The sequence below is a fragment of the Molothrus aeneus genome, chromosome 3 (genome assembly GCF_037042795.1).
Source record: "Molothrus aeneus isolate 106 chromosome 3, BPBGC_Maene_1.0, whole genome shotgun sequence".
NCBI lineage: Eukaryota > Metazoa > Chordata > Aves > Passeriformes > Icteridae > Molothrus > Molothrus aeneus.
Genome location: NC_089648.1, coordinates 19,981,539 through 19,996,086, shown reverse-complemented (window position 1 = coordinate 19,996,086; position 14,548 = coordinate 19,981,539). Strand labels below are relative to the sequence as shown.

The following is a 14,548-nucleotide window of genomic DNA, read 5'->3' as shown; positions in this document are numbered from 1 at the left end:
AAATTGTGGGAATGGTTCAAAGCTTTGCCAGAGGAGGTTCAGACTGGACATCAAGAAGCATTTCTTTCTCAAGAGGGTGGTCAAACACTGGAACAGACTTCCTAGAGAGGTGTTTGATGCCCCAAGCTCATCAGTGTTTAAGAGGCATTTGAATAATCTCTTATTAACAGGTTTTAATATTTGGTCAGCCCTGCATTGGTCAGGCAGTTGGACTGGATTATCATTGTAGGTCCCTTCCAGCTGAACATTCTATTCTATTCTATTCTATTCTATTCTATTCTATTCTATTCTATTCTATTCTATTCTATTCTATTCTATTCTATTCTCAGAAATTGATGAAAGTTGGCACTTGCTATTCTTTACACACCATACTTAAAGGTCATTAGAAGAATTTTTTATGTGAAAAAAAACAGCTAATTCAATGGCACTCTTACCCACTGCAACATTATTAGCTTCATGAAATCTAGAAGTGCAGAAAGCCCAATGAAACAAAAAATTTAAAACAGTGTCCTTCTAAAGCTTAGAACTGAAAATCCAAAATATGCCTGAACACATTCAGGAAAAAAGTCCTATCCACTGCACATCTCCCACTTTGTACAGTTCTGAATCCACAGTGCAACACTACAGATGCCTTGTGAAATGGTGAAGTTTATTTATAGGAAATATTAGCAAATTCTGTACAGTGTTTTATCTGCTGTGCATTTATTCTCAAAGATGAAACGAAGTGTTGCACTCTGTATTTTCTTCTGGCTTCTCAGAACTAATCTTTGTAGCTGTTTCTGTCTTTCTCTTTAGTTTTACAGATTTTTCTATGTCTCCATCACTACCAAGTGACCTGATTTTTCTTTTCAGCCTATCACTGAAACGTGTGGTATCCAACACAGATCAACACATTTGGAAAAATCCAACACAGTTCCAGTTCACACATTTGGAAAATGAGGTTATATCTGAGTGTATGGACTGAGAACAGATAAAAAAATATATGGCTTCAGAATGTGTACCTGTCAAAGTTCTAATAAATGTCAAGGTTTTAAAAGCACTCCACATTTAGTAACTAGCAAAAGTAATAGTGGGAGATGGTTGTGGGAGAAAATCATACATGAAAAGAAAAAAAAGCTGTAATCTTGTACTAAGCAGAAAATTAGTTTTGTCCTTCCATTATTCTAGTAGGCTGCAAAATAGACTTAATTTATTTTTTTTATGCATATGATATTTGATTATGCAAATAATAAACAGAAACCTATTTTTGTAGCCATAAAGTAATGATTTGCACATCAACCCCAAAAGCAGCAACTGTACCTCCACTGTGCCACTGCCCTACTTAATGCTTCAGAACACAGAAGTTCTGATGCACATTTTCATTGTGACTTCTAAATTTTGAGTTTTATTCCTTGAGGGATAAATTTTTTTTGGTGAGGCAGACATTTCTGCAGCTAACCTGTCAGAAAAAGGACTTAGCTCATATATAGTATCTTTTAGTGACGATAAATATTAAACAACACAGGTGATTTGCATTTCCCCAGTGGGCTACTGACAAAAATAATATTGGGTCCTCAGTTTTGCTGACTGGGAGTACCATGTTGTGGCTCCTATGACCATCAGGCACCTTGTACCTAGTGTGGGCTTCTAAATTAACAAAAACTGCACAAACCAGTTTGATTCTGCTTAGCTCTGTAAGATAAGTACCTTCCTAAGAAAGCATTTTAAGAAACCCAGATAATGTTTCCCTGTGATACATCGTCTAGGAAAACTTGTTATTGTGGCAAACCCAGCTGGACAAACTCTATGTCCTCTTGATATTCTCAAGGAGGTGAGATTGTACTCACACACTTCTATGTCAGGATCACTTCTCTGTCAACCTAATGTTGTCAGAAAACTTTCCATGGCATTTCTTTTTATTATTAGAGCACTCTTTAATCACTATTAAAGTGATTGATATAAAATAATAATCTTAAAATTATTATATAAAAGAGCTCTGAAAAAAAAAAGGAAAACATTGCTGAGCATGAGGAGCTAAAAAACAAAGTTAAGGAAGTTTTGATTGTAATGTGTTATGATCTTGAACTTGTTCTCTGGCTCTTGTCTAATGAGGATTTCATATGATACATTTTTCTGACTCTTTGTGGGCAATGGTTATGTTTGCCTTCTTGGCTTGTGTGTATCTTGGGACAACTGCATCTCCCCATTGCCTCCGAGCTATCTTTGCTTCTGAGTGAGTTATGCCCTGCTCAGAGCAGGTCTCGGATGCATGGCTCCCACTAGGCATGCACTCTGGAAAAACTGGAGCTTCCATTTTCCCAGCTTTTTGAATTTCATTTTAAAACAGGAGGTGTCTGTGTAGGAAGTGTGTGTCCTGCCTTGTATGTAACTATCAAAGAAAGAGAAGATAGAATAGAGATAAGAAGAATATGCATCACAACCGGGTCAATGATGGAAACGAAACCCATTCCAAAGTGAAGGGAAATGTATGAACGGGTTCCTTTTCATCCATCTTCCTTTCTATCAAAAAGGGAAGGGCAGGAGAGACTCTGCCTTGACACTGGGACCTGCAGGCTTCAGCCAAGAGGTGGCGTTAAGGTGCAGTGCGACGTTCCCTTACCAAACCCCCATTTATTCCTCCAAATTTGTTTCAGCGGTCATGTGCCCGATGTCCACAGACACACGGAGCAGCTAGGGGAATGCAAAAAGCAGCGTGGAATAGCAAGGAATTCAAAGGGCTAGCGGCCTGAATTTGGGCTGGAAAACTACAGCAATTTATTACTCCAACAGCCCTGCTAGCCGTAGGTGTTTCAGCAAGTGCCACACTCTGCAGGTTAGCTTGTACCTGTGCAAACAGGAACCAAGTGCTGGATACAATTAAGTCAGATACTAGATTAGATACCAGATACTATTGTCTTAACCCTGAGGATGCATATTTTTGGCACATATATGCCTTTTAAGATCACCTTTATCATAAAAGAAGACAAGTGTTTCCAAACCAAACAAATGGAGGCAGACCTATTTTCTAAACAAACCGAAATAAAACTACTCACATTTAACACTGGTATGCAAACTGTTTGGTGCAGATGAATCAACAGCAGCTGTGTTAACAAAAAGTAGGTTCAGTCCAATGAAACACTGACATCCCAAATAATCATAGCAAAATGGGTAGAGATGAAACTGATAATGTTTTGAATTCCCTATGGGAATATAGTACCAGACTGCATAATATTAGCATTATTAATAAATAATGCAGATCTAATGACCACCAAATCCAAATTTTTCCCTACTGGTGAACATAATTTTTTTCTATTATCTTTGTCCTTGGTCACTTCTCAAACTCTGGCATAGATTAAATGCTGTGAAATTAGTTGAGTTAGACCAAGTACAGCTGCAATGATACTATTTGGGGATTTGATCCCGTATCTCTATCTGCATAAAAGCATAAGATAAGTACCTCATCAGTGCTGTCACTGGTTCAGTATCAAATCTGGATCTGATTTTTGTGGCCTTCACCCATGTCTACTTAGGTATAGAAATTAGAGCCAGTATGGCTACATTTATTAACCTTCCTTTTAATTTACAATTTAAGAAAAACAGTATTAATTTTGTATTGGCATTTACTGCTACCCAGAAAGTTTATATTTCATGGACGAGTATGCAGCTGCTATCAGAGAGGGGAAACTGCCAACTGATGCTCCAAGATGTGATTCGAGATGTCCTGAGGCTCAAGGTCACCAGTCTTCCTAGCAAAAGGAGCTATTTCATTGCACAATTACAGACAATTTGCCCACCACATTTTCTGTCATGTGGTAATTTGATTTTCATTGTAAAAGATTAAATGGAGTTAGCTTCGAGGAATCGAGAATTCCTCAGCCTTCATTAAGTCCTGTGTCCATACAGGAGATGTTAAGGATGGTAATGGAGCTCTATGTCAGATTGCATATCCCTGGACATAACTGAGGTACCTGAGGAAATAGTATTTTTGACTGTAGAGGGAAAAGCAATCTCCTAGAAGCTCAGTATTCCAGTTGCATTTGAAGGACACTGGCTTAATTTCCATCTTTTACTTTTGTGATTACTGCCAAATGTCAAAGCAAATTGTAGATTGTACGAGTGCTCAGAAGTTTTGGACATGTGGGGCTGGCCACTGTCTGGAGTGAGGCCAAACAAGTTATAGTTTAAAAAGCAGATGCATTTCAAAAAGACTGGAGAGTATTTGGAAGGATACTGGAGAAGGCCTTTATACCCTGATCAGATTTTTCAGAGGCACAAAATTCTATAATCTCTTGTAAAGCTGTACAGAGCAGGTGGCAAATCAGCATTTCACAGCATCAGGTATGTACAGAAGGGAACCTTGATATCCTTGCAATATTGCAGTTTCTGATATGTATGCAAAAGTTAGCTCTACAAGGAAAACCTGTGTGATTCATGAAGGACTATAATAAGAAAAATAAGTGTTTTAAGATTAAAGGTTACAAATCTGACTTTTGAGAACTGTAAATTCAGATCGTGAAACACCTAGGAATTAGAAATTCTAGCCACTGGAAATTTTGATTAGCACCTACTGTGAGAAGCTTTCTCCAGATTGACTGAATTTTGCTGCAGAAGAGCAGGACTGACATTTGAAAAAGGATTGAAACCTGCTTGAGAACAAAGCATTTGGCTCCTTTTATACTGAGAATATCTTTTGTGTAGTTTCTTCTGAGCTATAAGAATGTAATTGACAAAAAGACTGCAAAACACCTCTGTTACTTTCCTTTTTTTTTGACCTTTGCTCCCTCATTTAGACTTCACCAGTTGAGAATAAAATTTGAATTATATATGGCAGTGTTTGCTGCTCTTAATTAGTCCTGATGCTTCTGTATATTTATAAGTAAAGCTCTAGGATGTGAATTCTACAGCTCCTAGAGTTCACTGTTTCTGTGCCATTAGCCATGAAAAACTGAAAGTGTACAAAAGCACACAGCAGCAATCCGGCCTCCACTTCCTAATATGAGTGGGGTGGTCATGAACCCCATGACCACCCCATGACCGCATGGTGGAGGTCATGAAACTTTCAAAGAGTGATTCCAACACCATAATGAAAAGATGCACTGTGCTTGTTTAAGATAAAGCTTTTCGCACTGCAAATTTACAAAAGGATTGATTGGTTTATTGGCAAAAAAACCCCACCAAACAACAAAACAAAAACACAGCAGCAATCTCATCTATTGTTCATTGTTCAACAGTTTTGTGTTATTATAAAGCTCACTGCATGAGATCAGTGAATTTTTTGGCCAGAAACCCTTTGGAGCCCAAGGGCTGGAAGTCTTGGAGGAACCTAATTACAGCTGTGGCCATTGAACTCCAACTGTTTCATCTGCACCTGAAGCACCTGGATGTTTACACAGCTCCAGACAATTCACAGAGGACATTTTTTTTTAAATTCTGAATTTTCTTTCTAGTCGTTTGTGGCTATTTGCAGTAGGGAGAGCATTTGAAGAGCCCTCAGGAACATGACTACATGTGGTTAGTGGAACTTCCCTCTAGGTTACCTAGGACTGATACTGTAACTTTCTAAACATCAAAAACTGCAATTCCTCTGTTACTCTTCAGTGGTTTCATCTTTCAACAGTCAGAATTCTCCCAAGCTTCTCCCAAGACAAGGTTACAGTTCCAACTGAGTGTTCTACATATCTCTTAGGGCACATCATTTTATGTCTCACTTTTAAATCCTCCTACTCCTGTTGAGTTAGTGACAGAGAGAGGGAGGAAAGAAAGGGAAAGAAATTCAGCAGCCAGCCAAAAATAGGGGCAACCAACATACCCTTGACTCTGATTTCACCTTTTACCTACATAGATATTGTTGTAATTAAAGACTATGCACACCTTTGGCAGACATCAATTTCTTGAAATGAGCAGCCATGTGGTCTTGAATGATGTACTGATTGGAGAGCTTGCAGGAAGGTCCAGGAGAAAAAGCTGCTAGAGGAAAAAAAATCTAAGTTTATTCAGCAGAACAAGCAATGTCTCAGGTAATAATAGTTCTGAAAATACTGTAATATTTATCCTCTCCTGCTTGCAACAACATCAAGTCAGTATTCATTCTTTTGTGTCAAAAAGTAAGACTAGCACAGAATGTAACACATGAACAAGTGGCAGATTATTCCCAGTTTTCATGGTTTTGCATACCTGAGAATTATGGCTTGCAATAAGTAGTGCATGAGCCTTTGATATTGTTGAACTCTGGAGAATAACAGAGAATCTCATTGTTTAATATCTGATAAAATAAAAAGCATTTGCCTTCTGAAAGACTTAATACTAGAGAATATTAAATATCAGTAGAGAGCATTAATACCATTATTAATGCTGATAGTGTTATTAGATAATATTACAAAGTACTGAAAAATGCACACTGATATCTCTCCTCTTGGTGATACCAGACCTAACTTGAGCACTCTGTAGTTAGGTAAATGGACTGGATACAGACAAGGACAGAAGTAGGGCCAGAAGAGGAACCAGATCATGGAACTGAATTGTGTTACACACAGCCTGACCATGACACCACTCTGAATCTCCAATTCACCAGATTTCCCAGATTCAGAAAAATTTGTCTCTGTATCTGACCTAAGTTCATTAATCCAGAAAAAAAGAAGTTAAGAAGCAGATAAGCATTTACTTGTATTTTTTAACCTGTCAGTGTGGCTGAGATAGTTCATTTTCTTTCAATCTGCTTCCAAACGAAAAAATTATTTCTTTCTCAAAACCCCCTAAATTCCTGACAGGATTTGTGGATGGAAAATTACCAGCACATAGTATTAAAAAATTAACAGAATACTGGAGATCAGAAACTTAATGTGCCTGGCTTTCTATCTACAGACCCAGAATGACCCTTACACTGAGATAAACAGCCCATCCAACCCTATCCAGATTTGGTTTTCTGAGCCAACAAAATAAATGATTGTTTCAATGTTCAAGTCCCCAATGTACAATTTAAGCTAATAACTTTGTTTCATAGCTTTTATTATGTTTTGAAGGAATAGGAGACCTCGGGTTGAGAGTCTGGGAATCAATCCTTCTAATCTCAGTTTGGCTGCGTCCTTGCCGTGTTGCTTTTTTTTATCTCTTGCCTACCAAAGTGAGCCAGCGATACAAACTGCTTTTCACTGCCAAGGAGCTTGAATAAATTCAATTTATGGTGTCATCTTTTGAACAAACACCATAAGAAAGAGCTGGACAGGACATCTTATGCTGGATTTGTTGCTTCACTTAGTATTATTCCCTGATGTATTCCTGCAAGTGACTCTAAGTCTACCAGAAGGGCATTGACATGAAGACTTGGTTTCAACAGCTGGTCCAGGAGCAGCAGCACATCCCAACATAATCAGCTGAAGAGAAGTTCAGCTCCAGGGCCACCCATTCTGATGGTGCATGGAACACACAGGCACAGCCAGAGTGGTTCCACCAGCACACAAGCAGGTGCAGAGACATCAGCAGAAATGCTGACCCCATGTTTGCTGTGAAGAATGGAGAACTTGATGCAGCATTCTGGGAAAAATTCATTTACCTCTTACCTCAATTAAATTGAGCATGATAGTACAGGCACCACAATGGAATCTGATGCCTGAAGCAGACGAATACAAAGCTGAAAAACCTTCTAATCATGAGCCTTTACATGTACAATTTTATTCAGGGAAACCATTCATGGGTGTCAAAGCCATAACAAAAAAATAAAATAGTTAAAATCAGTACTATTCTGTTTTAAAGCTCTTATGTGCTGGAGACCTGTATTGTTCACTCCAAAACTTCTAAAAATAATTTTTTTTCATTAATTTTGCCAGCTGTGCTGTAACCTCCTGCTGGCATAAACAACTGGAACAAGCTCTTCAGTAACATCCAGCACCATCCCTAGCTGGTTTAAAGTGGGGTGGCCCTCCTGAGTTCAAGGAATGGCAAAACCCTAAATCACATCAGCTAGAGGCTCTTGTCACTAAGGGAATGGAAAAAGTATTTTGGTAAATGCCCCAAATCTTTTCCAGATTGGCAGTGACAAGCTGATTTCAATATATTCAGTGAAAAAGTACAGCAGAAGAATGAAGTGATAATTTAAAAAATATCCAAAGATTAAAAAGGGAGGGAAAATCCATTTATATAAAGAACATTCTTCTTAAAATGAATAACTGCCCCAAATTTGAAATGCTAAAGATATACAAGGCACTAGTAGTTTAATCTAATTTTTGTCTTTCATAAAATTTAACTCTATGCTGTGTCCAGAAAATTACTGACATTGTGCAATAAGCAATATTGTGGTTATTCCTATGTAAGGAAAGGAAAAAAAAATCAAATTCCTTTCTTCACCAGAGACTTTCTGTTGAACTTTGGCATGTTATTCTGTGTTTTTGTGTCTCAATCTCTCTGAAGAGAGGACAAAAAAAGCACCTCCCTTTCTTAAAGGAAAGGCTTTAAGGGTAAAAACAATGAAATGGGGAGACTTAGGGGGTGTCCAACTAAGTATTTCCCACCGTTACAGAGGGCCATCTTATTTGAGCTCCCTGGAAAGTTTACACTTTCAAACAATTTTTTCTTATGTTTTCTTTGAGCAACTTCAAATTGAAGGAAATGAGAAATTGAAATCTATTGGGAATTTTAAGTAGCCCTGTTAAGAGGCTCTGTTGATGGTGCAAACACATGTCAAGTCAAATTGAAACAGCCCTTTTGTGTGCTGTAAAGACAGGCAATATTCTTAAGCCCATTTCTGAACAGAATCCAAGTTCTGTATTTTCTGCTGCCTTACACAGATCTCATTTGCTGCAACATTCAGCAAATTGCTTGATCCAAGTCTTCAGCATTTCAGAGTTTCAATATTTTCAATATATGAGCACAGATCTATCTACAGAAAGTTGCCTGCTTTTGAAAATCTTTCCAAACTCAGAGGACTACTGTACTTCCAATACATTTATATTTTGTTTCTACATATGAGGAAAGACCTCCAGGAAACCAGGACCCAAGAATGAATAATAAAGAACAGTGAACAGTGACAAGCCTCTCAACAGTGACTCTTTTTTATTTCCAACTTTATAATGACTTTCTTAGCAATTTATTATAGCTCTGAATGTGTACTTGTGTGATGACTAATTTACCTAGTTTCCACTGATTGAATTGCAAGAGATTACCTCTGCAGATCATGTCTGGAGAATATATCATGTCTAGAGGTATAATGTCATACCATAAATCCAGTTGTAGCAGTGTTAAAGTTCGACTGATACACAATGACAGTGATAAAACATGTCTTTTCCATGCACTGAAAACCAAAAATAGGCTTCTGAAAAACACAGGAGGTGACTTTGCTTCTCACCAGACTGCTGATTCAAAGCCACTGCTTTTTGCTTCTTACTGGAGTAGAAGTCCGTTTTCTGTAACATGTCAATTATTTTACTCTTTAAAGACTAATATAACTGCAGACCTGCTATAGTGAAAGGAGCTTATACCACTGCTAACTGTTAATTCCTACAAGTGGGAATATGGACTTGGAGGAGGTGCAGTGGAACAGCATTTCTGAGAAGGGAAGATTAAGGCAGAACAGCTTTCCAGCAGCTCTTCCACAGGTGCTTGGCAAACATCCTGAACAGGAATGCTGTTTGTCTAAATTAAGACAGTGAGAAATAGAGCAGATACTAGAAGGACTTATCTACTTTACATTATTTCAATAATAAATATGTATTTTTAATAGTGTCATACTATTTAAGCTGTTATTCCAAAACTGGAGCACTTAGTCACTTTTCAAGTAATAATTTGAATACCTACAGCTACTTTTGAGACTCGTGTGTCCTCTGAAAGGTCCCATCAAGGAGTATGTAAGCACCATGGTTATCTGGGACCCTTGGCAAGGAAGAAAAATGTATTGGTTATGTATTAATGAAAACATTAAGAATTATGATTATCTTTCTGCAGGTCCTTATGGGAATTACTCTCATGGCCAGAATGCCACATTGCAACTGATACAGGTATGGAAAGGCTGTAACTTTGGAATTTACTTTCCCTGCCAGACTTCTTCTGTTTGGTTTAATCCCTCTCAGTTAACAGGACCCTTTAGACCAGATCCTTTGAGAGGAAACTTTCTGTTACAACAGCATTAGCAGGGCAATTTTCTACAGGCCACAGAAATGAGCCATGGCATTGTGCAAAGGTCACATATTTTGCAATCTGAAAGATCATCTCTGCTAAACATCTTCAAGGCAAAAGAAGGAGCAGCTCAGTCTGATACTGTGCTGCATGTGCCCAAGGGAAGCAGTGGGGAAAAAAGCATAGCATTGAAGATTTTATACAGATACTCCACAAAATATTATAGGCTCACATCATGGAAGCCAGACCTAGAAAAGCCAGACTCAACACAGCAAAGAAAGCAAACAAGTCCCCGCTCGTTTTGAATTAAGGATGGGTTGCAAGAACACAAATTCTACATACACAGAATTCCACCTAGTTTATGAAGAAATCTTGCTCTGCTGACAGATGAATTTATCTCAGACAAGTAACAGGGTAAATTTTACAGCTAACAGGTAAAATTCAACAGCTGAAAGGGCCAAGTCTCAGTTTCCAAAATCACATAAGTACACAGAGGTCAGACTGACACAGAGTCATAGGAAATCCAGAAGATTTCAGTCCCTACCTGTCCACTGGTATGGTTTTCAACCCAATGATGTTTCTAACTCCCACTACAATCAAGGAAAAGCTGGTAACTTAATTTGCAAGTCTGATAATGGAGACTAAACTTCAGTCTTCATTTTTAACTTACTTTCATCTTAGTGAAACTATTTGTCTATATGTAAAAGTTCCAGCAATAATTTTAACCCTAATTTAAATAGACTGTCTTCAATTTAAAGACTGATTTTGATTCATCTTAAACCTACTCCTTGTTAATGTGAAGCAAGCCAGTAGCACTGCAATGTGCATACATAATCTTCTCCACCAGATAAATCTTATCACTTTAAACCCACACATGAAATTCCATGCTTCTTAAGCAGATAAGTCAACTGGCATACAGGAACCTGGTGCTCAGTAGCTTTATACTCCAAAGGGTTGTCTGGCAGCAGAAGTTGCTTAATTGTGAACTTGGATTTGCCTGATTTTATTTGACAGTTGTAAAGGAAATATCTCCTGAGAGATGATCCTGAATGTCAAAGGACACACCAAGTGTCATCAGAACTGGAAAAATCAATACCATTCTTTCTTTGGTTTCAAGGCAACGTCGTAATTTGGGGGAAGAACCAGGGGTGTCTGTCTCTTAAACAATGAAACCTTTTATTTTGTCCTCATATACATATTTCAGAATGACTTTTGGTTTCAAAGGCATTGCTGCAAGTTCACAAACCATATGTTTACACCTTTAAGCAAAATCTAAGGGCAGAGAATTTAATCAGGTTTTAGACCTTTATTGATGACACCTGAAAACCTGGCTGTTTCTTTCTGAGAGTTCACTTTCAACTGGCTCTGAAATTCAGGCCCCACACTGGGAGCTTAGTTTTTAACAAAATCACCTGTCTGGAATGGCCTTAAAGATAAAAGGATGCAGGTAACAGAGAGCATTAGGCAGTGTTCTGAGAAAACAAAGGCTGGAAAGATTATGAGCAGTGTTTTGTTTTCTTTTTTTATTCTTTTTTTTTTTTCTATCAGATTCTCTGCCACCTTAGACATAAAATAAAAATGCTATTAAATAAATGGGAGCAGAGTAAACTTAATTACTTTTCCTCTGTGCTCATATTTCTAATTGTCATGGGTCCCTAAGTTAATAAAATCATCAAAAGGTCAGGTTTTTTTTTTGTCTTTTGAAAACATCCTTCTGTAGTCACAACAGGATATGGGCAAAGGAAGTTACTGCTCTCAAATCCAAGGTAACACATCAAAATATTTGGGTTTTTAATGCTATTTATTTAGTTGTATTCCTTAAGTATTTTTAGTAATGTTTTGGAAAATAGTGGAACTTAGCATAGCTTCATATATACTCTCTAAAGATTTAATACAAATTAGCCTAGCTACATCTCATCTATTACTACGAATAATTTTGATTCTTTATTTTGAAATATAAATTTTCTCTGGCTTAATCTTTACCTCTTTTGACTTTTTTTTTAATGTCAAACATCTTTGAAAAGCATGAAAGACAGAAGGATATTATATTGAAAAGAGGTCTTATCCATGTCCAACTTTAGAACAAAGTAATTCTTTATCTTCTTGTGTCCAATCCTACCACTTCAGCTCAACAATGACTCTACAATTATTTGAAGCAGAAAAACATCAGTGGGAAATGGCTCTGAGTGAGGACAGATAAAATGAAGAAGTATGTATCAAAAATTGTAACTCTTTGGCAAAAGTACATTAAATTTAATAAGTGCATGCTACATGTAACCCATGATTCAGGCACTAAACAGATGTTGTGATGGAACAAAGTCACAGTAATGGCAGACCTTTAATTAACCAGTCCCTTACAGGAGCATTTTCAGCAGTTGACTCATAGTAGAATGTTACTGCTGTTGTTTGAACTCTGGTGACTTCCTGAAGTCTCAATCAGATCACAGTCCCAGGCTCTGTACAAACAGTCAGGCACTCATTAACAGACCCAATAAGTTTATAACAGAAGTTTGCAAACAAGATAAATAGCAGTTAAGGGGAAGAAAAAGTATTGTCTTTGTTGTGGAGGCTGAAAAAGCTGGCTTTGTTCATTGGAACGAGATGAAAAGATTTAATGGCAAAGAAATGCAACTTGATTTTCTGAGTATCAGACCTGTGAATAAACCTCAGGACAACTACTTTTAACTTTGTTGAAATATGCAGAATTTTCATTCTAATGAGAAGAAACACCGCATAAATTTTGTAGCTGCAGCCATGTTTGACTTAGGGAGCCCTACAATCTCCAAGGAATGGTGTGTTTCCCGATCGAAAGCCATGAGAAAAGAAAATTGTTTTGGCAAGAAGTATTTTGAAAACTGATCAGATGATAGTTCAGGTTTTGAAGATCCATTGGGATGATCAACACCACACACGGAGGCAGAGCGAAGACAAGGTGATGCCACTGGCAACATCCTCCAGTTAACTGCAAGATCAGGCCTTAGATGATGAACACCCTTTTCCAGAGCAAAATGTCTGATAGTGTAACAAGGGAACTGTCTGGTAGAGTTTCTGAATGTGACAGGTTCAGTCTCTTGACAACAGTTATTTGTCAATGTTCCTTGGGGCTGTGGGGTTTACACACAGACTTTGTAAAACCATGCCTTAGCACTATCTTCAAAATAGCTCAGCACCTATTCAGATGCTATTATTTCTGCCTTTTCTTAGAATGAAAAGAAGTAGCGTGCAGCATTTGAAAAGATGGTGTTAATTTTTGTGAAGTTTTAAATTTTTTAAATTTAAATTTTTTTAATTTTAATTTAATAGCAGACTGAGAGAGAGAAAAGATCCTCCCTCACCTCTGCTTAAAATCAGGTACAGCAACCGAAAATGTTGTGTTTTGGGATAGTTTCAGAATGGAGGAATTATATAAATCCATCATGACCACCTCTGTTAAATCTGTGTAAGACACAGTAGGGAATCTATACCACACACTCAATACTTACTTACCCTACTATAAATTAAGCCCTGATCTTTGCAGTCATTGGGTGAGGGAACAAGACCCAGATATAGCAGGGGCTCATTTCTATTTAATGATTTGTTTTGTTGTCAACACAGTCTCTTCAATTTCTTTGTGTTTTCTGCATTTCTGTAGCACCTTAATCTGTCTCCCTACAGAAACACTGCAGCAGTAACTTTCATTTGTGTCAAACTGCTTTAATTTTACTGGATTATAATAAATCAGTGTAATTGGTTAGCATTATACTTTGCTATTTTACATCCATGCACAGCTCTTTCAAGAGGAAACACAGACTCAAAATTACATATGAGAAAAAATCAAGTCTTTTTTATAGCAGACAGATAGATGCTAAAATACTTTACCGATTGGTTTGTATTCTATAGCAATCATACCTTTTGAATATAAACCACAGCACACCTAAAAAAGTGACAGTAAAAGTGCTGAATAGAAGTTACAAGAAAAGGAGATGCTTTTTTCCCCCCACATTTTCAATAATTACAATGCACAGATAAGAAATGACCTTGCTATTGGTATTCACAGAAAACATAAGACCAACTCTTTCTGAACATATTAAATAATCTACAATGAAATAAATTCAAACATACAGCTAAGCATTTGCTGCTGTGAGAGAATCATTCTCCAAAACCAAGGGATTTGATTCTGAAGCTTTGTACTTTCCTCCATTAAGCTGCTGAGCAGCATCAGCTCCTGGATTTGAGGGCTCTGTCTGTTGAAAAATTTGGCTCTCAGTACAAAAGTTCGTGACAAGTGCAGTTTTTAAGAATGTTCCAAACATCAGTCTAGTCTCCTGTGCTATCATTCTCTATTGACAAAATATCTTCTTTCAAATAGTCATATTTTAAGATTCATCTCCACATACTACAGTGGGCTAGAAATCTGGGCATATTTGAGGCCATTCCCATTGATGAGAATGTGCAAAGTTTAGAATAGTTCTGAAACAGAAACAGA

The 14,548-nt window shown here is 37.4% G+C and overlaps 1 protein-coding gene across 1 annotated transcript in view; it reads right to left on the bottom strand.

The window, feature by feature from the left end:
- Nucleotides 1-9,826, bottom strand: part of LOC136554025 (spermatogenesis-associated protein 7 homolog) — a 34,801-nt gene extending 24,975 nt beyond the window's left edge. Inside the window, exons 1-3 of the mRNA XM_066545819.1 lie at nucleotides 9,766-9,826; nucleotides 5,851-5,943; nucleotides 3,033-3,080 (exon numbers count right to left, since the gene is read on the bottom strand). Of these exons, the coding sequence (XP_066401916.1) occupies nucleotides 3,033-3,080; nucleotides 5,851-5,943; nucleotides 9,766-9,826 (202 nt within the window). The remainder of the gene's footprint in view (nucleotides 1-3,032; nucleotides 3,081-5,850; nucleotides 5,944-9,765) is intronic.
- Between the last annotated feature and the right edge of the window lie 4,722 nt (nucleotides 9,827-14,548).